General features: G+C 35.1%; 1 protein-coding gene across 9 annotated transcripts in view; it reads right to left on the bottom strand.

The window, feature by feature from the left end:
• LOC122816469 (myosin phosphatase Rho interacting protein) overlaps positions 1 to 25,034 on the bottom strand; it is a 3,136,467-nt gene that overhangs the window by 1,745,843 nt on the left and 1,365,590 nt on the right. For all 9 annotated transcript variants that reach the window (XM_044089284.1, XM_044089283.1, XM_044089288.1 and 6 more), the window contains exon 4: positions 23,551 to 23,702. In XM_044089284.1, coding sequence (XP_043945219.1) covers positions 23,551 to 23,702 — 152 coding nt within the window. The remainder of the gene's footprint in view (positions 1 to 23,550; positions 23,703 to 25,034) is intronic.

Genomic DNA, 25,034 nt, shown 5'->3' with positions numbered 1-25,034 from the left:
GGTACTTAAATATTATTAAAGTATTTTATTGCATTGATCCATGGAAAGATTTGGAAATAGATATGAAAAAAGCCATAATAGTGAGATATAACTACAAAAAGATTAAAGAACATAATGAATTTTTATGGAGATTGTCTATTACACAATTGCCAGTTAAGGCAAATATGCCATCCAAAAAAATTAAGATACGATATGTAACAAATGTAAAGAATTTGAGACTACTGAGCATGTGCTTTCGAAATGTGGAAGAGTTTGCAATTTATGGAAAGAAATATGTAAACATAATAAGGTGAAAAGTATATTAAAATTTGAGCAAATAAATATGGACATAACAGAATTTGGTTATTATGGAGCACGAAAACAGGATGAAGTGAAAAACAATGGACAGAGTAATATTTTATGTTTCATGGACTATATGGAATGAGAGACTGAATGAAATCAAATACAATGGAAAATGGATTCTGACAAAGATTCTGGAGAAAATAATGTTTTGGTTGTGGATAACAGAGTTGAGGGGAATGTTTAAATTGAAGTTCACAATGTATGGAGATTTGTAAAGAGTTGTAAATACTGCAAATATGTAAATAATATGGAATGTATATATCAATAAAAAACCCTATTCATAACTGTTGTGAGTGGGACCCATTCTGCATGAGCACTTCCTGTTTGCATTCCAGGCAAAGACACAGACTGGAGAAAAAGGGAGACAGAAGGAGAGAGAAAGAAATAATGGACTGTGAGAGAAATGGAGGAGAAAGACAATATTGAGACCAGATAATGCATACAGGATTCTGAGGAGATGTTGCAAAGAAATCTGACAGAAAAGAGTCTGCATATAATGGATGTATAATTACAACTCTCCAATCAAAAAAAATTCAGAGTGAGCCAGAAATTAAGCAGATGTTCCTTGGGGGGGGGGGGGGGGGGCATTATGGAGAACATACAAAAGGAGGGTGCAGTGACAATCCTGAAGAAGAGTGGTAAGATGGAAAGGAAATTGTACGCAGAAAAGTACAAAAAGGCAAAGGGGAGTAGCAGAAAGGAAAAAGGCAGAACAAAAACAAAAATGGAAGTATGTGGTAAGGATTCACAGTAATGATGATGAAGAAATGGACAGGCATGAAGTATGGCACAATTTAATAGCTCCTTTGGGTGAAAAGTTCATGAGGTAAGATGATTTATTCTTACTAACAGAGACATTTTGTTTCATTATATTTGATTTTTTTTTCAATGGAACATTTTCTTGGACAATATAATAAAAGACTGTAACCTATGGAATCTTTATGTGATAAAAGCATTTAATAGGGAAACAAAAAAGAAAATCCACACACAAATTTGAACAGAAGTGGAAAAAGAGACTTTGAAAGGGCATTTGAAAACTTTATGAAAAGAAGTACTAAACATTGCAAACATTTATGCTAAAAAGGGCTCATGGACTGGCAGATGGGATTGTAATATTGTTTGAAAACAGAGATAAAATTATACAAAGCATGATAAATGTGGAGGGGAATGGGGTGTCTTAAAATACTCGGGACAACTCAAAACTTTTTTTTTCATGGAAAAGGAGGACATGTGATAAGTAACTGTGGGAAATGGGTCATGATGCAAAAAATGTGAATTAAAATGTCATAAATGTAACAAAATTGGAGATTTATGGAATGTAAAAATGAAAACAATTGTAATGAAAAAGAGAAAATGAGCAAACAGAAGAAATTTTAGAAGTAGAAGAAAATTTTTATGAGAAACATAATAGGGTATAGAAGAAGGCTCTGAAATAAGTGATGAAGAGACAAACTGGGAGACAGAAAAATGAAAAATATATAACTGTATTGGTAAAAGTATAAAAACAGAAAAATAATTTAAAGGGACAAGTACAAAAGAAATAAAAAATGGAAATTGATGAAAAAGAATATATATAACAAATAGCTGGGGTTGGTATAATGGTTAAGATGCCTGAATCACAGACACGAGGTATAATGTTTCATTCTCACCTTTGGCAGGATAGCCCAATAAGGCAGCTAACCTAGTAATTATATATGAACCTATGTAACGATGAATCTAAGGAAAAAGGAAAATGAAAATTTTAGAGTGCTTTCTGTAAAGGTGAAGAGTATTACAAATATAGTAAGAAAAATAAGGATTTTGGAGTTATGTAATACCTGTGATATAGATGTAATTATATTAGAAGACACAAGATTTTTGATAAATGAAAAAAAGATTAAAAAACACAGGAACTATGGGGGGAAAGAATCTGGCATTTGGGAAATGCAAGATGTTCTGTAGAAATACAATAAAGATATCAGATGTAAGTTTAGAAAAATGGGGAAGATTAACCACTTTAGATTTAAAGTGGAAAGAAGAAATATAAAGAACAAATAAACGGACCCTCACGGCACACAATTAAGCTCTCGGACAGCAGAAACCAATGAAAAACACTATTACAAAATAAATGATCTACATGAATGTTAAAACCAATACATTTTTGTTTAGATAACTTCCTCAGATGTGGGTATAAGACTCGGTCGACTCGTTTTATACTAAAATAGCCATCAATCTAGTAATGACGTAATTAATTGACTGAAACAATATGTCTATGAAAGAGATAATTTTACTGAACAAATATGAATAAGATATTTCTTTCTTTTCATGTTGTCACCACTCTAATAATAAAAAATATAAAATACAAACATATGTCAAAAACGAGAATGCATTTTTGTGCACTTAAATTACAAATACAATTCCACTGTGAAAATATTTCATTAATATTTCATTTATGACACTTGTTTCAACCCCACCTTATATGCTCTAGCTACCTGTTTCTACCTCACTGTCTCAACTCAGTAACAATCTCATCAGAATTCAACTACCATTCTACCTCTACTACCTAGCCTTACCTATTAGTATACTCTCATAAAAGTTCCAGTCTTCACGATTAGAACTTTCTTACTCAACTTCTATTCCAGTCCTACTTTCCTTTTTTCCCCTTCTTATATCCAGAATTATATTATGTGTTTTACTATCAATCTTTCTGAACAGTTAAAATGCAGCCTCATGATAAATTGCATTAGGTTTAGTCAATATTTTATGTTATATACTCTATATACCTGTAACCACTTTTTAGCTAATACTGCTTTAGTTATTATTAATGTAGTCGATCTCATGTATGTACTTCTGTAGATATGTACTGTAACTGAAGTTTGGAGCTTATCTCCCCCAGGCCTCTACTGAAAATGGACATATATCCAGCTAGACTAGCCCGGTCAACAAATGTAAAATAAAAATAAAAATAAATTAAGAAAATTCAATTGAAACCATTATAACACCATCTAGTGGCCATTTTCCTTCATTATATTAAGTTAAAAGATGTATTTGTGCATACACATGAACCATTGATGTAAGCTTTCGCCAAAGGTTAGGTTCGACTATAATCACCACATTTAATATTAAAAACCTTTTAAATAATGTTTGTTTGTGTCTTTCAGCTTTTCCTGGTTAGGGGACGCCACAGCGGAACTCCGGTCCGCTAATGATTGGCAGTAGAGTTTTACATGCTGGCTTGCCGGGCCTAACGCACAACCTTCAACGAAGGAACACTCATTCACGCATGTCGCCACACAGAAGACGCTCTGAGAATCTAACGGGCAACGTCTGTGAGGCGACAACGCTACCGCAGCACCACCACCGCAGTATTAAAAACCTTTTAAATAATAAAAGTCATAAAAATCAATAATATAATCTTTAGATTATACTAAAAAATGTGTATATGTTAAAATGTATATAAAAATGTTAAAACAATTCCATTTAAATGAACACATTGGTGTAGAATATACAATGTTAAAAGTTCTATATTTCTTTTGCTGTTTCAATATGGGGAAATAATAAAATGAATATGAGGCATGGATTATAATTTATAAAAATCATAATTTTGCAGCTCTCAGTTTAAGAAGGGGGGCTACGGATATAAAATCATTTAATCCTGGGTGTGTGTTAGCCTGCAGTGTGACCTGCCACCAAAGCTCTCTGTATTATATTCTTTCCTCCCATAAGCCTCCCCTTTCATCTTTTATTTATTCTTTCTAACGCAAAAAAAAGAATACTGTGCATTACTACAATCCAATTTATGCCTATATAGGGCGTTTATTTTTTATTTTGTACGTCGTAAATATTTTCATAGATTCTTCTTCTCAATTTACGCTCAGTCTTTCCAATGTAAAATGCTTGACAAATTTCACATTTAGCCAAATACACTAAACCAAAACTGTCACAATTGTTGTATTCTTTTCCTTCTAATACCTTATTCCTACTTTCTAGGAACATGGATACTTTGTTAGCAATGCAAGAACACAGAGCAATGCCCACATTTGAAAGTTCCATTTTTTTCTTTTGTATCCATTTTCTCTGAAGCTATTTTTTTCAAACAAATTCTTTAAGCTGTGTGAATTTTTGAGATTTACACACATTGATAAGGAAAAGTTATACCAGCTGGACATAGAAATATACAAAAAAGATAATAAATTTTGTTCCACAGTATATAGAAAGAATACTTATTCAAATTCATATCTACATTACAACAGTGCACATCCAGTACACCAAAAAAGGAATCTAGTGAGGGGGTCAATATATAAGATCCTCCAGAATGACCTCAAATGTAGAAGATTTTTTAGAGGAAATGAAAGTTTTGAAACAGATGTTTTATGGTGAAAAAATACCCGGCTTATATGATAGAGCAAATAGAGAAAAGTTTTAGAGGGTAAAATAGGAAAATTTAAACCCATATTAGGTCATGAAGAGGATATACAAGGAGAAAACCAACAGGAAGCAAATTTTAATAGGGCATTGGTGTTGGAATTTAATGAACTTCCTCTATGGTGAGGAATATTGTGGACAAAGAATGGAACAGATTTATGTCTATTACAGATTTAGATAAAATAACCAAGGAAAAGTTAAGGGTGGTATATAAAATTTCACACAGCTTAAAGAATTTGTTTGAAAGAAATAGCTTTAGAGAAAATTGAACTTTCAAATGTGGGCATTGCTCTCAGTGTTCCTATATTGTTAACAAAGAATCCATATTCCTAGAAAGTAGGAATAAGGTATTAGAAGGGAAAAAAATACAATTGACAGTTTTGGTTTAGTATATTTGGCTAAATGTGAAATTTGTCAAGCATTTTACATTGGAAAGACTGAGCGTAAATTGAGCAGAATAATCTATGAACATATTTATGACGTACAAAATAAAAAAGAAACAAATGCCCTACATAGGCATAAACTGGATTGCAGTAATGCACAGTATTCTTTTTTTGTGTTAGAAAGAATAAAAAAAGATGAAAGGGGAGGCTTATGGGAGGAAAGAATAGAATACAGAGAGCTTTGGTGGCAGGTCACACTACAGGCGAACAAACACCCAGGATTAAATGATTTTATATCCATAGCCCCCTTCTTAAACTGAGAGCTGCAAAATTATGATTTTTATAAATTATAACCCACGCCTCATTATATTAATTTTATTTCCCCATATTGAAACAGCAAAAGAAATATAGACCTTTTAACATTTTATATTCTACACGAATGTGTTCATTTAAATGGAATTGTTTTAACATTTTATATACATTTTAACATACACATTTTTTAGTATAATCTAAAAATTATATTATTGATTATTTATTACTTTTATTATTTAAAAGGCTTTTAATTTTAAAATTGTGGTGATTACAGTCAAACCTAACCTTTGGCAAAAGCTTACATCAATGGTTCATGTGTATGCACAAATAATACATCTTTTAACTTAATGTAATGAAGGAAAATGACCACTAGATGGTACTATAACGGTTTCAATTGAATTTTCTTAATGAAATATTTTCACAGTGGAATTTTATTTGTATTTTAAGTGCACAAAGATGCATTCTTGTTTTTTACATATGCTTGTATTTTGTATTTTTTATTAGTAGAGTGGTGACAACATGAAAAGAAAAATATATTATTCATATTTGTTAAGTAAAATTATCTCTTTCCTAGATATATTGTTTCAGTCAATTACGTCATTACTAGATTGATGGCTGTTTTAGTATAATACGAGTCGACAGTCTTATATCCACATCTGAGGAAGTTATCTAAACAAAACCGTATTGGTTTTTTCATGTAGATCGTTTATTTTGTAATAAAGTGTTTTTCATTGGTTTCTGCTGTCCGAGAGCTTAATTGTGCACCGTGAGGATCGCTTTATTAGTTCAATATTGCATTTTGAACTTTTTGGCTACCTTTTGGAAGAAATATATAGAATTACAACATTATATGCTTATACTAACTGTAAAGAAAGAGAAAGCTTATGTCATCATATTTTAGACTATGTAGTGACAAATATAAACTTTATAACAGGAGACCTTAATTGTAATTTGAGAGGCAAGCATAAAACAAAGGAAAATATATAAGAAAAATGTTATAAGATATGGTAAGTTAAAACTTTGGACAAAAATTCATGGACTTGCAAAAGGGGTATGCATACAAGTGAAACAGATTATTTTGTATTACCAGAATGTTTTGTTATAGAAGAAGGGGAGGTAACTGAAACAGGATTTTCTGATTATTTCTAGTCATATGATAAGATGAAGGAAAACAAGGAATATATAAAATTGGCAAATTAATAAAAAGGATAAATGAGAAAGCATGGAAGGAAGAAGGAAAGAGATTACTAATACAGTTATGGAAGATCATATTACTATGAGAACGTTTTATAAAATCTGGTCTGAATGCTGGATATTTAAAGGAAAAAAAAAATATATATATATATATATATATATATACACACACACACACACACACACACACACACACACACACACACACACACACTCTCAGTGGCGATATGATATCATAAAAGTAGAGAAAGGAAAGTAAAAAAACGTATATAATGACGCATTGGAAGACTTGGAACAAAATGATAGAAACTACTTTGACAAAGAAAAAGCATTATGTGAAAGAAATAAAAAAAAATACAAGAATTATTATATAAGCAAAAATATTTTTTGCAAGGAAGAAAAAGAGTAGTAGTACTGAGTTACTTATGCAGATTATTAAAGGACAATGGTAGTGTAATGATAGAAATAAAAAATATAAAATAAGAAATAGAAAACTCAGGAAAGTTTAGGAATAGTGCTGTACTGTATTTATAAGAAATGTTAAAAAAAGAAAGTAGTAAAAAACATGGAAAGAAAAAGTTAACAGGAAAAAGAGAGCATGGTCTTGGAAAAGGACATTTCTTTACATGAGTTAGATAAAGTATTAGGACAAGTAAATATAGATTCTGCTACAGGATCTCCAGATGGAATAGGTATGAAATGTATAAACATTTAAGGGTTTGGCAAAAAAAAAAAAAAAAAAAAAAGTATTTTTGAAAATTTTGAATGAATGGTTAAATTAAGGTACTACGTATAAAGAATTATGTAATGGAATACTTAAATTCATATGGGAGGAAGAAAGATAGACAACTAAACTGGAGACAGACAGTACTGAATAACAGTGATTATAATATCTTAATGAAAATAACACAAAAGAGATCTGAAAATATTACTGAAGACAGTATACATAGTACAAAAGAGAAGGGTTTATCAGCAATTATTAATGACAAAGAAACTGTGGATGATATTATGAACAGAAAAGATGCAGCGAAAATCATGACAGGAGACCTTAAGGCATTTGATACAACTGGACATTAAATTAGGTTAGGAAAATTTGTATGTTAGTGTATAGTAATAATAGAGTAAAAATACTTGTAAATGGCAGACTAAGCAATAAACAAACACCAAGATACGCTGAAACACACCCGTTTAATAGCAAAGCTTTCAGGTACAAACCCTTTATCAATACTCATACAGGTTACAAATAAAATCAAACATTTAAATAGAAGCCAGTAAAGCACATGACCAGCAGCCAAAGATCATGTGATGAAAATTTGTGTTAAAAAAAAAAAAAATATATATATATATATATATATATATATATATATACATAAACTTTAAAATACAATTATTTCAGTACTGAATGTTGAAATTTCACTAATATAGGTTTTAGTGTGACAGCAACATTCAAACCAGGCATCTTGTCAGCTGAAAGCCTTAAAATCCATTCAAATTCTTTTAAATCTAATAAATTGTTAATGTCACCCCCCCTCATGGATACACACACTCTATCAATAACGCGAAATCTAAACTTGTGTTGATTGCCACATAAGGATATATGCCTGTATAAGGCATTCCTATCATTCTCTCTCCGTATCTCAGACTTATGCTCAATGATACGGTCTTTTAATCTTCTCGTAGTCTTACCTATGTAAAAACATTGGCAAGACGTGCATGTAGCTAAATATATCACATTAGTTGAAATGCATGTTGCCATGAGATTAAACTTGTATATAATCCCACTTACCAGATGCTTAAAGTCTAAGCTATTTTCTTTATCTATTATATCAGGGCAGCAACTACAGTTGAGACATTTTAAAGTTCCATATGTATTAATATTATTCACTTCAGTTGAATTTTAAAATCCTTGTAACCAAGCTTACATTTAAAATTTGCCATGTTTTTATAAGAAAAAAGTGGTCTGTCACCAATAATGGATTTAATTTCACTGGATGCCAATAAAACAACCCAATTTTTCTTTATAATGTTCCTTACAAACCTAGTCATACAACTAAAAGTAGTAACATATCTTAGGGTATCACAATTTCCATGTGCTACAATACTTTCATTCTGGTGTTCATCCATAAGAAATAAAGGTTTTAAACCTAAATGCCTATTATTTATAGTATCCATTTTAGCTGTTTCTAATACACCGTCTGGATAACCACTATTTCTAAATTCATTAATGGTTTCATCCAGCTGCGACATGAAGAGACTATCATTCGTGTTAAGTCTACATATTCTATTAAATTGTGATTTAACTATACCATTAAAAACATGTGATGCATGCATGCTGGTATAGTGAACATACCTGCATGCATTTACCACTTTTTTATGTACTGTAGTATACATTACGTTATCCTGTATCCCTATTTTAAGATCTAAGAAATTAATGAACACATCAGAAAATTCTATTTTAAACTTTAAAAAGGTAGTGGATTCATTCATAAAGTATACAAACTGTAACAAATCATCAACATCACCTTTCCATATGAGGAAACAATCGTCCACAAACCGTTGATAAAATAATATATTATTGACATATGGACTAGTGTCATTTACGACAAACTTCTTTCCCCATATAAAAAGTACCAAGTTTGCATACGTGTTAGCTACTATGCACCATAGCAACACCAGTATTTTGCATATAAAATTGACTATCAAATAAAAAAATATTATTATTCAAAACTAGGTTTAATAATAAACAATGTTTCAATATCCCTTGTTACAAACGTAGAAGAGTTGTTTAAAAACTCACAAATTGATTCTATCCCAAACTCATTAGGTATAACTGTAAACAAGGACGTTATATCTAAAGTTACCAGTAAAAGCCTACTGTTCTGCACTACATCCTTGCCCATATTATTATACCATACTCTTAGTTTTCTAATAAAATCTGGTGTACCTTTCAAGATGGTATCACATTTTTCTAATAAAGGCTGCAACCTTCTATGTAAATAGACTGAAATAGGTTCAGTCAACCACCCTTTCCCAGAAACAATAGGTCTCATCGGTGGTTGAGATAGTGACTTGTGAATCTTAGGTAAACCATATAATTGTGGGACGACTGGACAAGGAACAGTAAAAAAATGAAATAAGTCAAGTGTTATATCATTAGAAAGTTGTAAGTCATAAATTGTCATATTGACCATACTTATACATTTTTTCACATCAGCATGCACAATAGTTTTAAAAGCATCAGCATCATCTAACAATTTCAAAACTGCATTCTGATAATCTGCCCTATTCATAATTACAATAGCCCCTCCCTTATCTGCCTGCTTAATCACAATATCTTTATTACTTTGCAGATTCATAAGGGCTGTGTATTCCTCATAACTTAAATTATATGTTTTACTAACAGCATTATTTTTATTTTCATACAAGATTCGTAAGTCCCTCTCACACAAATCATGGAAAGCAATTACTACTGGGGGGTTCACAGGTACAAAAGTACTACGCCTTTTACAAATACCAACATCATGGAAATCATTATTAAACATAAGTTTTAAGCTTGGATTCCTAACAGACTGTTTCAGCTCAATCAAAGCTCCCACAATATTGTCCTTTGAAGAAGGAATGAACTCAACTGTACTCGATCCAGCATCTGCTGGTAAGACCCATTCTGAAAATGCCCTCATATGGAAATACTTATCCAGAGCTGTTGAGAAAGTGGCAACAAATGAACATAAAACTCAGCTTGGACTACATGAACCTTATGAATGATTTCTTTCTGGATCATGAAAAACAGCTGAAGGAAGAAATCATTGGGTTAGAAGATAATATTCTTAATGCTGTTTGTTTCACCTCTTTAAATGGGTCTTATCAGCAGATGCTGGATCGAGTACAGTTGATGGAAGAACTAATACAAGCTACAAAAAAACGTAAGTTACTACGTGATTTGGGAGACTTTCAAAATAATAACATTTGGCCAAGAGAAGAGACTACATCAAGAAACTTTGTTACTAGTTCTCAGAATAGACAGAAAGCCTCCTTAGACACTTTGGATGATTTTCCTACTACACCTTTAAATGAAACTGCAGCTTGTACAAGCTGATAAAAGACTAGAAACAACTAGTGACACGCCCACTTCAGCAAGCATTAGAGAAGTAGGTGCTTCAGTTGCAGTGAATGTTGCTTGTGCCTCTCCCCATACAGATGGAATTACCAGACTAATAAATTATCTAACAAAACAGTTGCGAGTATATTTCAAAAGCGTTTTGTATTAGAGCAACCTGAAACAGTGAGGGGCCGTTCTACATCGAGGGGAAGACAACCGACTAAGCAGTTAGTAAATGTGGGCAAACGCAAATACAACAGCCCACAGAAACAAGCAAAAATGTCACACAAGTAGAGCACACTGATGCTCATGTTTCTTCTTTAACTGTTTGGATTGTGTTAACACAGCAAATGCACATACTTTAAGTAATGAGATAAATTTGGTGTGTGTTCCAAGCTTGCTGGACAAAAATTGTACTGTGAAACAACTGGAAATTACACAAGGTACTTTAAATTTAACTGACTTGTGCTTAGACAAAGCGCATTATTCCCTGTTACAAAAAGGGTTCAGCTTCATTCCTTCTTCAAAGGACAATATTGTGGGAGCTTTGATTGAGTTGAAACAGTTTGTTAGGAATCTAAGCTTAAAACTTATGTTTAATAATGATTTCCATGATGTTGGTATTTGTAAAAGGCGTAGTACTTTTGTACCTGTGAACCCCCCAGTAGTATTTGCTTTCCATGATTTGTGTGAGAGGGGCTTACGAATCTTGTATGAAAATAAAAATAATGCTCTTAGTAAAACATATAATTTAAGTTATGAGGAATACACAGCCCTTATGAATCTGCAAAGTAATAAAGATATTGCGATTAAGCAGGCAGATAAGGGAGGGGCTATTGTAATTATGAATAGGGTAGATTATCAGAATGCAGTTTTGAAATTGTTAGATGATGCTGATGCTTTTAAAACTATTGTGCATGCTGATATGAAAAAATGTATAAGTATGGTCAATATGACAATTTATGACTTACAACTTTCTAATGATATAACACTTGACTTATTTCATTTTTTTACTGTTCCTTGTCCAGTCGTCCCACAATTATATGGTTTACCTAAGATTCACAAGTCACTATCTCAACCACCGATGAGACGTATTGTTTCTGGGAAGGGGTGGTTGACTGAACCTATTTCAGTCTATTTACATAGAAGGTTGCAGCCTTTATTAGAAAAATGTGATACCATCTTGAAAGATACACCAGATTTTATTAGAAAACTAAGAGTATGGTATAATAATATGGGCAAGGATGTAGTGCAGAACAGTAGGCTTTTACTGGTAACTTTAGATATAACGTCCTTGTTTACAGTTATACCTAATGAGTTTGGGATAGAATCAATTCGTGTGTTTTTAAACAACTCTTCTACGTTTGTAACAAGGGATATTGAAACATTATGTTTATTATTAAACCTAGTTTTGAATAATAATATTTTTTATTTGATAGTCAATTTTATATGCAAAATACTGGTGTTGCTATGGGTACGCCCGTAGCTAACACGTATGCAAACTTGGTACTTTTTATATGGGGAAAGAAGTTTGTCGTAAATGACACTAGTCCATATGTCAATAATATATTATTTTATCAACGGTTTGTGGACGATTGTTTCCTCATATGGAAAGGTGATGCTGATGATTTGTTACAGTTTGTATACTTTTTGAATGAATCCACTACCTTTTTAAAGTTTAAAATAGAATTTTCTGATGTGTTCATTAATTTCTTAGATCTTAAAATAGGGATACAGGATAACGTAATGTATACTACAGTACATAAAGAAGTGGTAAATGCATGCAGGTATGTTCACTATACCAGCATGCATGCATCACATGTTTTTAATGGCATAGTTAAATCACAATTTAATAGAATATGTAGACTTAACACGAATGATAGTCTCTTCATGTCGCAGCTGGATGAAACCATTAATGAATTTAGAAATAGCGGTTATCCAGACAGTGTATTAGAAACAGCTAAAATGGATACTATAAATAATAGGCATTTAGGTTTAAAACCTTTATTTCTTATGGATGAACACCAGAATGAAAGTATTGTAGCACATGGAAATTGTGATACCCTAAGATATGTTACTACTTTTAGTTGTATGACTAGGTTTGTAAGGAACATTATAAAGAAAAATTAGGTTGTTTTATTGGCATTCAGTGAAATTAAATCCATTATTGGTGACAGACCACTTTTTTCTTATAAAAACATAGCAAATTTTAAATGTAAGCTTGGATACAAGGATTTTAAAAATTCAACTGAAGTGAATAATATTAATACATATGGAACTTTAAAATGTCTCAACTGTAGTTGCTGCCCTGATATAATAGATAAAGAAAATAGCTTAGACTTTAAGCATCCGATAAGTGGGATTATATACAAGTTTAATCTCATGGCAACATGCATTTCAACTAATGTGATATATTTAGCTACATGCACGTCTTGCCAATGTTTTTATGTAGGTAAGACTACGAGAAGATTAAAAGACCGTATCATTGAGCATAAGTCTGAGATACGGAGAGAGAATGATAGGAATGCCTTATACAGGCATATATCCTTATGTGGCAATCAACACAAGTTTAGATTTCGCGTTATTGATAGAGTGTGTGTATCCATGGGGGGGGGGGGGGTGGCATTAACAATTTATTAGATTTAAAAGAATTTGAATGGATTTTAAGACTTTCAGCTGACAAGATGCCCGGTTTGAATGTTGCTGTCACACAAACCTATATTAGTGAAATTACAACATTCAGTACTGAAGTTTATGTATATATGTATATATATATATATATATATATATATATATATATATATATATATATATATATATGTATATATGGTTCCCATTCAGAAGCCTGAAACATCATAAGCCTGAAAATCAAAATCCTGAAACCAAAAGCCTGAAAATTAAGAATCCTGAAAACTCAAAATCCTGAAAGACCAAAATCCTGAAACTCAAAATCCTGAAAACACAAATAATGCTAATATGTCACTATAAAGACACTAATATCTACCAACTGACCCTGACCCTAACCCTAACCCTAAGGTCCGTCACTATCGCACACTCACCTGACCCGCGCCCTAACCCTAACTCACTTAAACCGCCCCTAACCCCAATATTTGTCACTATTGCATACATGCCTAACCTGCGCCCTAACCCTAACTCACTTAAACCGCCCCTAACCCTAAAATAAAACCAACCGCACACTTACCTGACCCCAACGCATGACCTAACACCACAGGGCTAACAATAGCAAAGCCACAATGACATCAGTATGTCTATTTTGTGTTTTCAGGATTTTGGGCTTTCAGGATTTTGAGTTTTCAGGATTCTGAATTTTCAGGCTTTTGGTTTCAGGATTTTGATTTTCTGGCTTATGATGTTTCAGGCTTCTGAATGGGAACCGTATATATATATATATATATATATATTTTTTTTTTTTTTTAAACACAAATTTTCATCACATGATCTTTGGCTGCTGGTCATGTGCTTTGTTGGCTTCTATTTAAATGTTTGATTTTATTTGTAACCTGTATGAGTATTGATAAAGGGTTTGTACCTGAAAGCTTTGCTATTAAACGGGTGTGTTTCAGCGTATCTTGGTGTTTGTTTATTGCTTATTTCTATCGTTGGCAAATGGCAGACTAAACCATCAGGTGCATATGAAGAGTGGTGTAAGACAGGGACGCCCAATGAGTTATGAATGCGTTAATATGTGAAATAAATTACAAAATGGAGGAGGTGGGGTATACAACACTGAAGGGTTAAGAATTCCAGTTATGTTAACATATGCAGATTACATTATAGTAGTTGCAAATAATTAACTTTGGATAAAAGAAGTGATAATTTGCACAACAGAGTGTTTAGAAGTGATAAGGATGGCTTTAAATAAAGAGAAAAGTTAATTTTTAGGTGACATAGTAACTATAGCGGGTATATATTTTACAATGGATGAAATTTCTATGTTAGCTATAAAATTTGGGAATGAAGTAGTAGAATTCAATGGGAAACAAATAGAAGAAATAAAACAAATCTGTCTTTTCTGGAGAACATATAAATTATCATTCAGAAAAAGGCTTATCTGATAAAATTCAGTACCGATGGGAAATACAGCATACTTAGCAAGTGCATTTATGTTGACAACAGTATTTGAAAAGGAATTATTGCACATATTTTTTTTCATTTATATGGGGTTCTACATTAAACCCAGTAAAAACTGGAGTTTTGTAAGTAAATACAGAGAAAGGAGGTTTAGGGTTAATTAACCCATTGGTATATGCTGCGTCATTAAATTTGTACAAAGTGCTAAAGTGGATAAACAAAAACGATGAAAGATTAGTATTAAAACTGTATAAATATAATAAATGTTGTGGTATGGTAAAAAAAAAAGAAAGAGTAAAAGAGAAAAAGAATGTATAAATGAAAAAAAATAAAACTTTACCAAGAAAAAAAATGTTTGTGGGAAATAAAAATTGATGATATAAAAAAGTATGGTATAATATGATAAAACATTAGTAAGGAACATCATGGAAAAAATGTAATAGATAAAAAAATTATAAATATAAGAAGCAAATGATGTAATCACAAAGTACAACATCAAGATTTTTTGTGGAGACTGGCAACAGATAAATTACCAGCAAAAGTTAATGCACAAACAAAAAGAAAAGTGACAGAAAATGCTGACATTGTCAAAAAGAAGAAACCACTGAACATGTGTTTTTGAAATGTAAAAGACTAAAGACAAGTTATGGGTTAACACTATGTAAATACTTTTTTTGAAGATATAAAAAAGTGGATAAAATAAACATTGACATGATTAAATATGGATATTGTAAGAAAATAAGGAAATACTATGTTAAAAGAACAGATATGTTAAATGTCATATGGGTTACATGGAATGAAAGAATAAATGAACTTATTTTTAATGGTAAATCCATTTCAGCAACAATATTAAGTAAAATCAGACGGAGGTTATAGAAAAAGGAGGGGGGTCTAATAGGGATGAAACTTTGGTATGATTGTAAAGAAAATTATGAATATGTATAAATATAGTACAGAAAAGAGTAAAATCCCAAGAAAGGAAGACATCCCTGATCAGTATCAGCAAGAAACTAAGTTCCCTCATAAAATCATCCAAGGCTAACTTTGAAAGGAAAATTGCCATGGACTCCAAAGATAACCACAAGGCATTCTTTACCTATGTCAAGAATCTAAGTGGCAATTCTCAGATCTGCTCGGAGTTAGTGCAGAATGGCACAAAATACACTGAACTGACCGATATAGCCAACATCCTGGCAGACAGGTTCAGTGCAAACTTCACCCCCTCCTTACCCCCAAAAGGGCCCATAACTATACCAGAAGAATGTAGTGCCCCTGAAAGTACAGACACTCAGGTTAAAACAGCCCTCTCCAATGCCAAAAACACAGCATCAATGGGACCAGACGGTGTCCCAGGCTGCGTCCTACATGAGCTCAAAGATGAACTAACCCCTCACCTAAACACACAGTTTAAACTCAGCCTCTCCACAGGCTACGTTCCCACAGAGTGGCGCACAGCAACGGTTATTCTGCTCCACAAAGGTGGGGCCACAACGGACCCCGGGAACTATCGCCCTATAAGCCTGACTAGCTTGGTCTGCAAAGCTATGGAGCGCATCATCATGGATCTCATAAACAGAGACATTGGAAACCTCCAAACACTAGACCCAACCCAGTTAGGCTTTGTTAAGGGCAGATCATGCCTCCTAAACCTGGTGAACTTCTTTGAGAAAGTTACCAAGGCTATAGACGAGGGAAAGGTGGTCCACACAGCCTACCTAGACCTCGCAAAGGCCTTCGACACCATTCCCCACTCAGGTATTATAGACAAGCTCACCAGCCTGAACATAAACCCCTATGTCATGAGATGGGTTGCCAACTGGCTCACGGACAGAACCCACATGTTAAGAGTTGCAGGAGCTAGGTCTGACTCTAAACCAGTTACAAGTGACGTTCCCCAGGGCTCAGTCCTAGGTCCCCTCCTGTTCGGCATATACTTCTCAGAGCTACAGGCAAGCACAGTAGGACTATGGCTCACCAAGTTCGCAGACGACTGCAAACTAGGGGCTATAAGTGACTCTCCGGCTGACACAGACATCCTCCAAAAGGGTTTCACTGAGACAGATACCTGGTGTCAAAACCATGGTCCCAAGCTAAATGCCAAAAAGTGCACAGTCATCCCCTTTGGAAAAAAACAATGTACCCACAAACTACCACATAGGTGGTAGCCCCATAAATACGGAAGACGTAATAAGGGATCTGGGGACCCAATTAGACAGTAACCTCTCTTTGATAATCACATTGCCAAAGTGGTTGGAAAATCCTTCTATGTGGCCCACCTAATCACAAAAGGGTTTGCATCCAGATCGAAAGAGGTCATTGGGCCCCTCTACGCATCACTCATCAGACCCATCATAGAGTACAATGCCCCATTTGGGATGTACCTTGCAAGACACCTGCAACAACTGGAAAGACCACAGAAGTTCCTCACCAAGAGGATCATTGGCCTCAAGCAGATGCCCTATGCAGCTCGACTGAAGAAACTCCAGCTGTACTCGGTTGCATACTGCCTACTCAGAGGTGATCTCTGCTCGACATACAAGGCCATGTCCAACCCACAATTGATGGACATGCTCCACCTAAAGAAAACCATATCCCCTCGAGCCACACACTCCAGGGATCTAAACCTCACAACAACAATAAATAGGATGTGCTGGAGGGATATATTCCTGTCCCAGAGACTTCCTATGCTCTGGAACAGGATTCCAATCTACATTAGGCAGAGCTCCTTACTAACCCTCTTCAAGAGGAACCTTGACAAGTGGATGGGAAACAAAGTTTACCCCAGGGATCACTTCAATGGCTCTGCTGAACAGAGGCACAGGGAACTAATCTAAGGGGGCAGAGAAAGCCAACACATTCCGGCTAGGCTTATAAATGCCTTTGGGCAGAGAGCCTAGTATCTACCTATGAACCTATATATGGTGGCTGCAGTGGTGCAGCAGTTAAGAGTTTTTGCCTCACAACAAGAGGTTCGCCGGTTCAAGTCACACCCGGTGTTGCCTTCTGTGCGGAGTGTGCATGTCCTCCCTCAAGTCGCATGCATTCCCTCCTGGTGCTCCGGTTTCCTCCCACATTCCAAAGACATGCAGTAGGTGAATTGAACAGTCTAGATTGGCCATAGGTGCGAGTGTGTGTGCAAGTGAATGGTACAGATTAACTACTGCAGCATGGCTAGCAACCCGGTGGTGTAAACCTCGGCTCAAGGTGATTTTCACTGTTGAAGTGACATCCCTATCTCATGTGCAAAATGGGAAAAAGGCGTTCAGGATGGATGGATTGTTACTTGTATAGCTATACAAGTGCACATCTGTAAATATGTAAACCTTTTTGATAGGTACCACGGGATCTTATATATCCACCAAAGACCCCACCAAGTCAAGCAGATGGAGCCTCAGTTTAATGTTTCATCCAAAAGACAGCATTCCCAGGGCCACACCACCCCCCCTATACTGTACTGCAGTGTCAGCAATTGAGCTACCTGGTGTGAGAAAAAAACTCCCAGCTGTCTGCATCAAAGGCAAGTGTGCTACCTGTTGCACTACTGATACTGCAAGCAGGTATGATACTCATTGCCAAGTGAACAGAAATGCAGTACCTACATTCATTTATTTAAGCTGCAGAAGTAGCTGTTTGGCTGTTTAAATGTTGCAGTTCAGAGGAATGGAGGGACAATTTTTGGGTTGAGAAGGCACCATTCTTGGGGACTGTCCATGGAGTCAGTTCAGGCAGTAACAGCTCTGACCTTTGGGTTCATCATATACTTCAGATGTGAAGATATGCGGGAAGTCGTGTAAGTGGTCTTGCATCCATTTCAGATATTAATTTAGAGTCAATGCAATCCATGCATTCTCTCAGATTCAAATCAAGGTCAAAAATACAAACTATATTACACTAAACATGACTACTTGTTTAAGGAAGGAGAGTGCAATACAAGATGATGCTCATCTAAAATGTACTGTGAGAAATCCATCCATCCACAACCCCTATTTCCCCCATTTTTGCACATGGGGTTGGAGTGTCACTAACAGCAACAATCATATAGAACCAAGGCTCACACCACTGGATGGCTAAACCTGTCACAGTTGTTCATCCATAGTGCATACCCACAGGGTGTGGGAGGAAACTGGAGCACCCAGGGAAAACCCTCACAAATACAGGGGAGGACATTCAGACTCCCCACAAAAGCCACCAAAGCCAGGAATTGAACTAGGGAACCTCTTGCTATGAAGCAACAACACTATCCACCACGTCAAAAGACATTAGAAATTCTATACATTTTTTGAATGTGGTGGTCTTCGTTGGCTGGTAAAAGTAATAAATAAAAAAGTAATATAGAATTGATATAGAGCCTGATATTAGCTTAGGACTGTGTCAATTTCAAAGTTCAACTTAATGGGGAAATCAGTGCACTTCTCAGATTCTGGCAGGATCTAAACTGGATGTTCAGATTATGGAAAATCTGACCGGTCTGTGAAGTGGGTATTATGACGGATGAAACCACTGTGAAAGAGACAGTGGATTTTAATTAAGAGGTAAAGGACGTACAGGAAAATAAACATCAATTACATCTGGTATTGAAGGATAGGTATTTTTTTATAACTCTTGAATACCAGAAGTCATTGGGTAAGAGAATGAAAACAAAAAAACTGCTAAGTATTCTAGCTAGTTTGAGGAAAGAGGATCAGGCATGTTAAGCAACCATCTATGACTGGATATGGGTAATACAGGATTTACCCACTACTACTTGGGGGAGTGGCAAATGATCAAATAAAGCCAGATATGAGTAAATCATGCTTTGGAGTGAATTACTGCTACTATACAATGTCATTACTTAAAATAAATTGAATACCTTTTTTTTTTAATAATGGCACTGTATGTCTCAACTTCTTGTTTTATTAAGTCTTCTTCTGCCATCTTCTGCAGCTGTGGAAGGCTTAGTAATGTACTAAATATTTGAATGTCAATGCTTACATAATACTTTAGACTGAATGCAGTTTGTGCCACTTTTTTAATTTAGGATGCTTACAGACTCCCGATATCCAGGCATTAAGCAAAATGTTACCAAAAATGGGCATGGGTATTTTCCAGTGATAATAGAGGTGAGGACCCAGCCTAATCTGACTTACGCCAGAGACCCATGCTAATGGTGGGAGGGAACTACGTGCCTCTGTTGGCCAGTATGAGGCTGCCGTAAATAAATCCCAGCAGCCCTGAGTCAATATGATGATTGGCTTGTGTCCAGTCATCCAGCCTGGGTTACATGCCATAGCTTTGTTGAATGAAATCTGGATGTAAAACTAATCAATACATCATCTAAAGATTGCTACAATGAATACAGGTTCACTACCAGACAAAGCTTGGACATGGATGATTAGGAAGAGACTGGACAACCTGTGTATATAGGAGACAAGGTGGAACGGCACAGAAGCAAAGACACAAACTGAGATCCAGAGACCACTACTCAAAGTGAGGACAGTTTAGAAACAGGGTAGTGATTGCAGTGAGGGATAGTCTTCTGAATATACTAAAGGAGGTCATCAGAATTAATGACAGGCTTATGGTAATCTGGCTCCAGTGTAAGACTAGGGCAGTATTTATAATCTCAGCCTATGAAACACTGCGAGGTTGTGATGGTGAGGAAAAGAATGCATTCAGGCAACAGCTGCACCACCTACTAGATAAAGCAGGACAACACAAGTTAGTGCTAATATTGGGGAACCTGCATGCTCATAATGGAAAGCACAGAAGTGGATATGAGGACGGATTGGGTCCATATGGCTGGAACATGGAATAAAGAAGGCAAACCATTCTAGACTTCAGTTTGGCAACTGGCTGACTGTCGCCAGCATATGGCTGAGTAAAACCGTCACAAGCTCATATACAAGATTGGCCAACATACAACTAAAGCATACTTTCTTCTAGTAAAGAAAGGGCATTGGTGTATTATCGGAAATTTGAAAGTAATCCCAGTGAAACAGTCAGCAAACAGTATAAGCCACTGGTGGCCAAAATCCACTACAATCAGTGAACAGACAATACTCTAAAGTTAGCAGAGAGTAAGTAAATACTTGGAAGTTGGAGTGCACAAAAGTTCAAAGAAATGTTCAGCACTTCAGAATGGTGGTGCACCAAAACAGCGTGTGTGATGAATACAGACATATATACATCTGAACAAGACAAGGAAATAAGGTGTTTAAGGAAAGCTGGTGGTGGAATGCAGATGTTCAGGAAGTTATCAAAAGAAAGGAGTGCAGGAAAAGGAGAGAAAGAGAAAAGACAGACAAGGTTAAGGAAGAATATTAGCTGGCTAACAAATAGATTTAAGAGAGCTTGCAAAATAGCAGAAAAGCAAGTTATCAGACCCCCTCTACCAGCTTACGGAAAGTGACTCAGCACAACTCCTGGGACTGAGCAAACTACATAGGAAAAAATAGGAAATGTGGGAACAATGTATGCAGAGAAGGAGTGAAGTTTAAGAGGCAGGATTTGAATGAGCCATATAATCCTTAACTGACAATGACTTGCTAGATTATTAGTGATAAAGATCCCAATTCCCGTTGTTTTATCTCTTACTATATACTTCTAGTAAAGTTGGTTTAGACTTTGATTTTCATTTTCTAGTTATTGCTTTTTCGGCAGCCACCATAATTAGACTCATCAAGGAGTTACTGTGTCTAAGCAATTCTGATTCTGTATTACAGCTCAAAAAAATAATCTCCCCAGTCACTTCAATCCATTCAACCAGCATCTCTGACAGAACGGTCCACAGGGAATCCCCGAAGTCTGCCAGCTCATTACACTCCCAAAAAATATGTTCTCAGCCACCTCCTCCTTGCCTGTCACACTTGCAGCATTTGCTATCCACCTGAGGCAAAACTCTTTGGAGTCTACATAGGTATTTTTATACCCCACGTAAAAACTTCCAGGGAACGATCCTAAATATTTTAGACTTTGCTGCATATTTGGGAGATATACATATATTTCCCCCATTGTCTCTGTGAATTGCTTATCCAATCTCTCTTCACAATCTTTTCTAAGTTCCTCCGATTGATTCTTATAATTATCTTGCAATATTTTATATGCTCTAATTATTCCTTTTTAATGGCAGCTTCTGTTCTGTTCTAGATTCTATTAAAAACTCTACCAGCACTGGTCTTTCATTCAGGACCCCCCCCCATTTCTTTCTCGTTACCTATACTCTGATATCAATCCTTGATAGGGAAGGCAATCTCCAACTTGCAGTCCAAATAAATTCTTGGCCTCATCCCACTCTATTACCTTTCCATTTCTAGTTATTTGTTCCAAGTTCCCTGGTTCCTCTGCTAGTTTTCTCCAATAAATTCCAGTCCCCTTCTTGCCTATTATCTGTATCCCTAACCACAGTCATTTCTATCAGCAGAATCTCTTTTCTCCATTCTCGTTCTGGTTTAGTTCTTAGAATACTCCCTGCTATTTTATGAATATAATACTTCGTCTGATTTTTGTTGTTCTTAAAAGAGCCTGTATCCAAAAACCCAATCTCTCCTTATTTCTTGAGCTCCCCCCTGTATCATCATTCCTTTCCACTTTGAATTATAGTTTTTTGTTTTTGCTATGTATAACGGCCTTAACTGTGTTGCTCTAAAATACCCCCCCTCAAATTGAGTAATCCTAGTCTGCCTTGTTTCTATTATTTTTTGAAATATATCTCCATGAGCAGTCTCATATTGAGCCAGCCTTTTCTTCATTTCAACCCCTGATTTTTACAGCTTTATCTCCTCATCTGAATATCTGTTTAAAGCTTCTACCATTTTTTTTAGCTTTTTGTTGTTTGTATTAATATACTCCATCAGTGTTTTGTTTAGTTTAACCAGGTCAGTATACAGTTGTCATATCTTCCTGTAGGTTACTGGAAGTCATATCTGAAGATCGCACTGCTTTTTGCTGAACAGCTAGCTTCAGAACTTTCCCCAGTCAGTCTCTCTTCCTCACTTTTTGTAGATGATTTTTGCCAGATTTTCTGTATTTCTTTATTCCTGGCATCCAGGCAGTGCACTTACTAGCCAGTTACTGAAATCTGCCCATAAACACAAGACTACCGGCCTTCTCTGCGGAACTGGGAGAGCTAGAAAAAAAGCTGTCACTCAGTGTGCAGTCATCTTGGAAGTCTTGAACTGTCATTTCTATGACAATGGTGATAAACCTCTCTAGGTCTGCTGTGCCTACCAGAGGCCAGGTCAACCAACTACACAACTAAAAAAACACAGTGGAGAAGACTAGTTAGCCTATATGGCAGAAATCACAGGTATTAAATGTTGATGTTTTAGAACAACAGTGATGTTGTAATGTAACGTAAAACATAGTCTGTTACCATACTGGATGCAAACACTTAGGCATTCAAGGGCTGCAGCTTTTCTCCACAATCATCCAACTGCCACCCCAATAAATGGGCTCGACACAATACAGCCAATATATTTACTATGCAACAAAGAAATGACTTATTTAAGCATATTAAAAACATCAATAATTCAGAAAAGCAGCTACAATGCTAAACAGAAATGGTCACTTGCTCAGGTGAAAATCACTCAGATGTGAGTTGAATGCAGAAATCACACATGAACGCACTTCTACTTTTCTTAAAATTTTCTTGAACCATGGCTACACCAGAAAGTTTACTACAAAATTCAGAATAATAAATACAAACATTTATCTGAATAAATCTTGCAAGCACTCTGTATCACTCACCCGCTGATTATTTCTTTATTTTCTGCCCTAATAAAGTATTCCTTCTCAGGTGTCAGGATCAAGAGGGATGACTTCTGTCCTGTGCGGCTTTCTCCATCTACAACATCTAAGCACTGATTCATGTTGATAGTACCTTGAGGGAGGGTAGTCGGCTGAAAGAGAAAGAAATTACAAATTCTATAAAGGCTGCTGACATTTAAGTATGTTATGCTAAACACACTCCAGTAAATTACAGTAGCAATAGTTATATGTAAAAAAAAGCAGGAAAAATACAGTTAAGTACAAATACTACAATCAGCAGAGAAGACATATCAGATGCATTAACACCTCAACTACTTTAAGATCTACAAAACACACGACTTAAATTAACATGAAATATGCTCCCACTCCAGAAAAGGCCAATAACAAAGTATGCTAAACTACAGAGTAGAAATCAAAAGCATGACTGGTGAGCTCTATTAATTCTGCATCTTCTTTTTCATCCCTGAAAATCTTTTATAAACTTTACTCACCTTAGGCAACTGACAGCTGTATTTCACTCCACCTTTCCAGTTTGTGCACTATTTCAGCCAGCAGCTGACGTCTTTGCAGTTAAAATGTTTAATATGATTTGTATACTTATTTGTTCACCAGATAAGTGAACTGGTCTGCTGACCCTTTTCAGCTACAACCAGAGCTCACACAACTGAAAATGCATCAGTCTTTCAATCAAGAATATTTTATACAAAATGAGTACATAGCAAAATTCAGAACATAGTACGATTGAATGCAAATACAGTAACATTAAAAGTTCAGAGTGGATTGAGAAAAAAAATATATATATATATACAAAATTCAAGCTAAGACGTGTATAAAATACAGTGCAATCATATATGTTTATAATACATAAACTCCTACATACACATGAAATATCTGCACATAAGATTATTAAATGTATTCTAGTGTTCATGATATGGGATAAGTTACCTAACCACTGTCATGGCAGCAGTTGCAGGTAGACTAGTAAAGAGATGTTTTAAGTGAATCTTTGAAGCTTTCAATGATTTCTAGATTTTTGATGTACATAGGCAGGTGGTTCTAGGTAGCAGGTCCCAGACTAGAGGAGACTCTCTCACCTACAGCAGTTTTAAATGGAGAGAGTACTAAAATTATTTGTTCTGTGTACTTCTGGGTACTTAAAGGCTGTCTTGCAAAGGAAGTTTAACTTACAAAGGAACAAAGTAAGCATGTTTTAGAACCTTCTAAATTAGGGCACTTAGAAGAAAAGTGGCCGTATTTGGCACTGAAAGCCATTTGGAATTTTTTTAGCAAATTGCAGTAGTGTATGTGAGGGTCTGCTAGTAGAATGAATCTGCAGATTTTATTCTCATCAGCCTGTATTCGCTGAGAATTGTGGGCTGAATCCATAATGAGAAAAGGAAAGCCATATACAAATAAGTGTTTACTAGTCTAACGACCACAACAGCCTTTTTAAGCCTAGCCAT

The sequence above is a fragment of the Protopterus annectens genome, chromosome 12.part0, assembly GCF_019279795.1.
Source record: "Protopterus annectens isolate FY-2018-M chromosome 12.part0, PAN1.0, whole genome shotgun sequence".
Lineage (NCBI taxonomy): Eukaryota > Metazoa > Chordata > Ceratodontiformes > Protopteridae > Protopterus > Protopterus annectens.
Note: the sequence above shows the minus strand (reverse complement) of the source record. Positions and strands in the feature narration are given on the sequence as shown.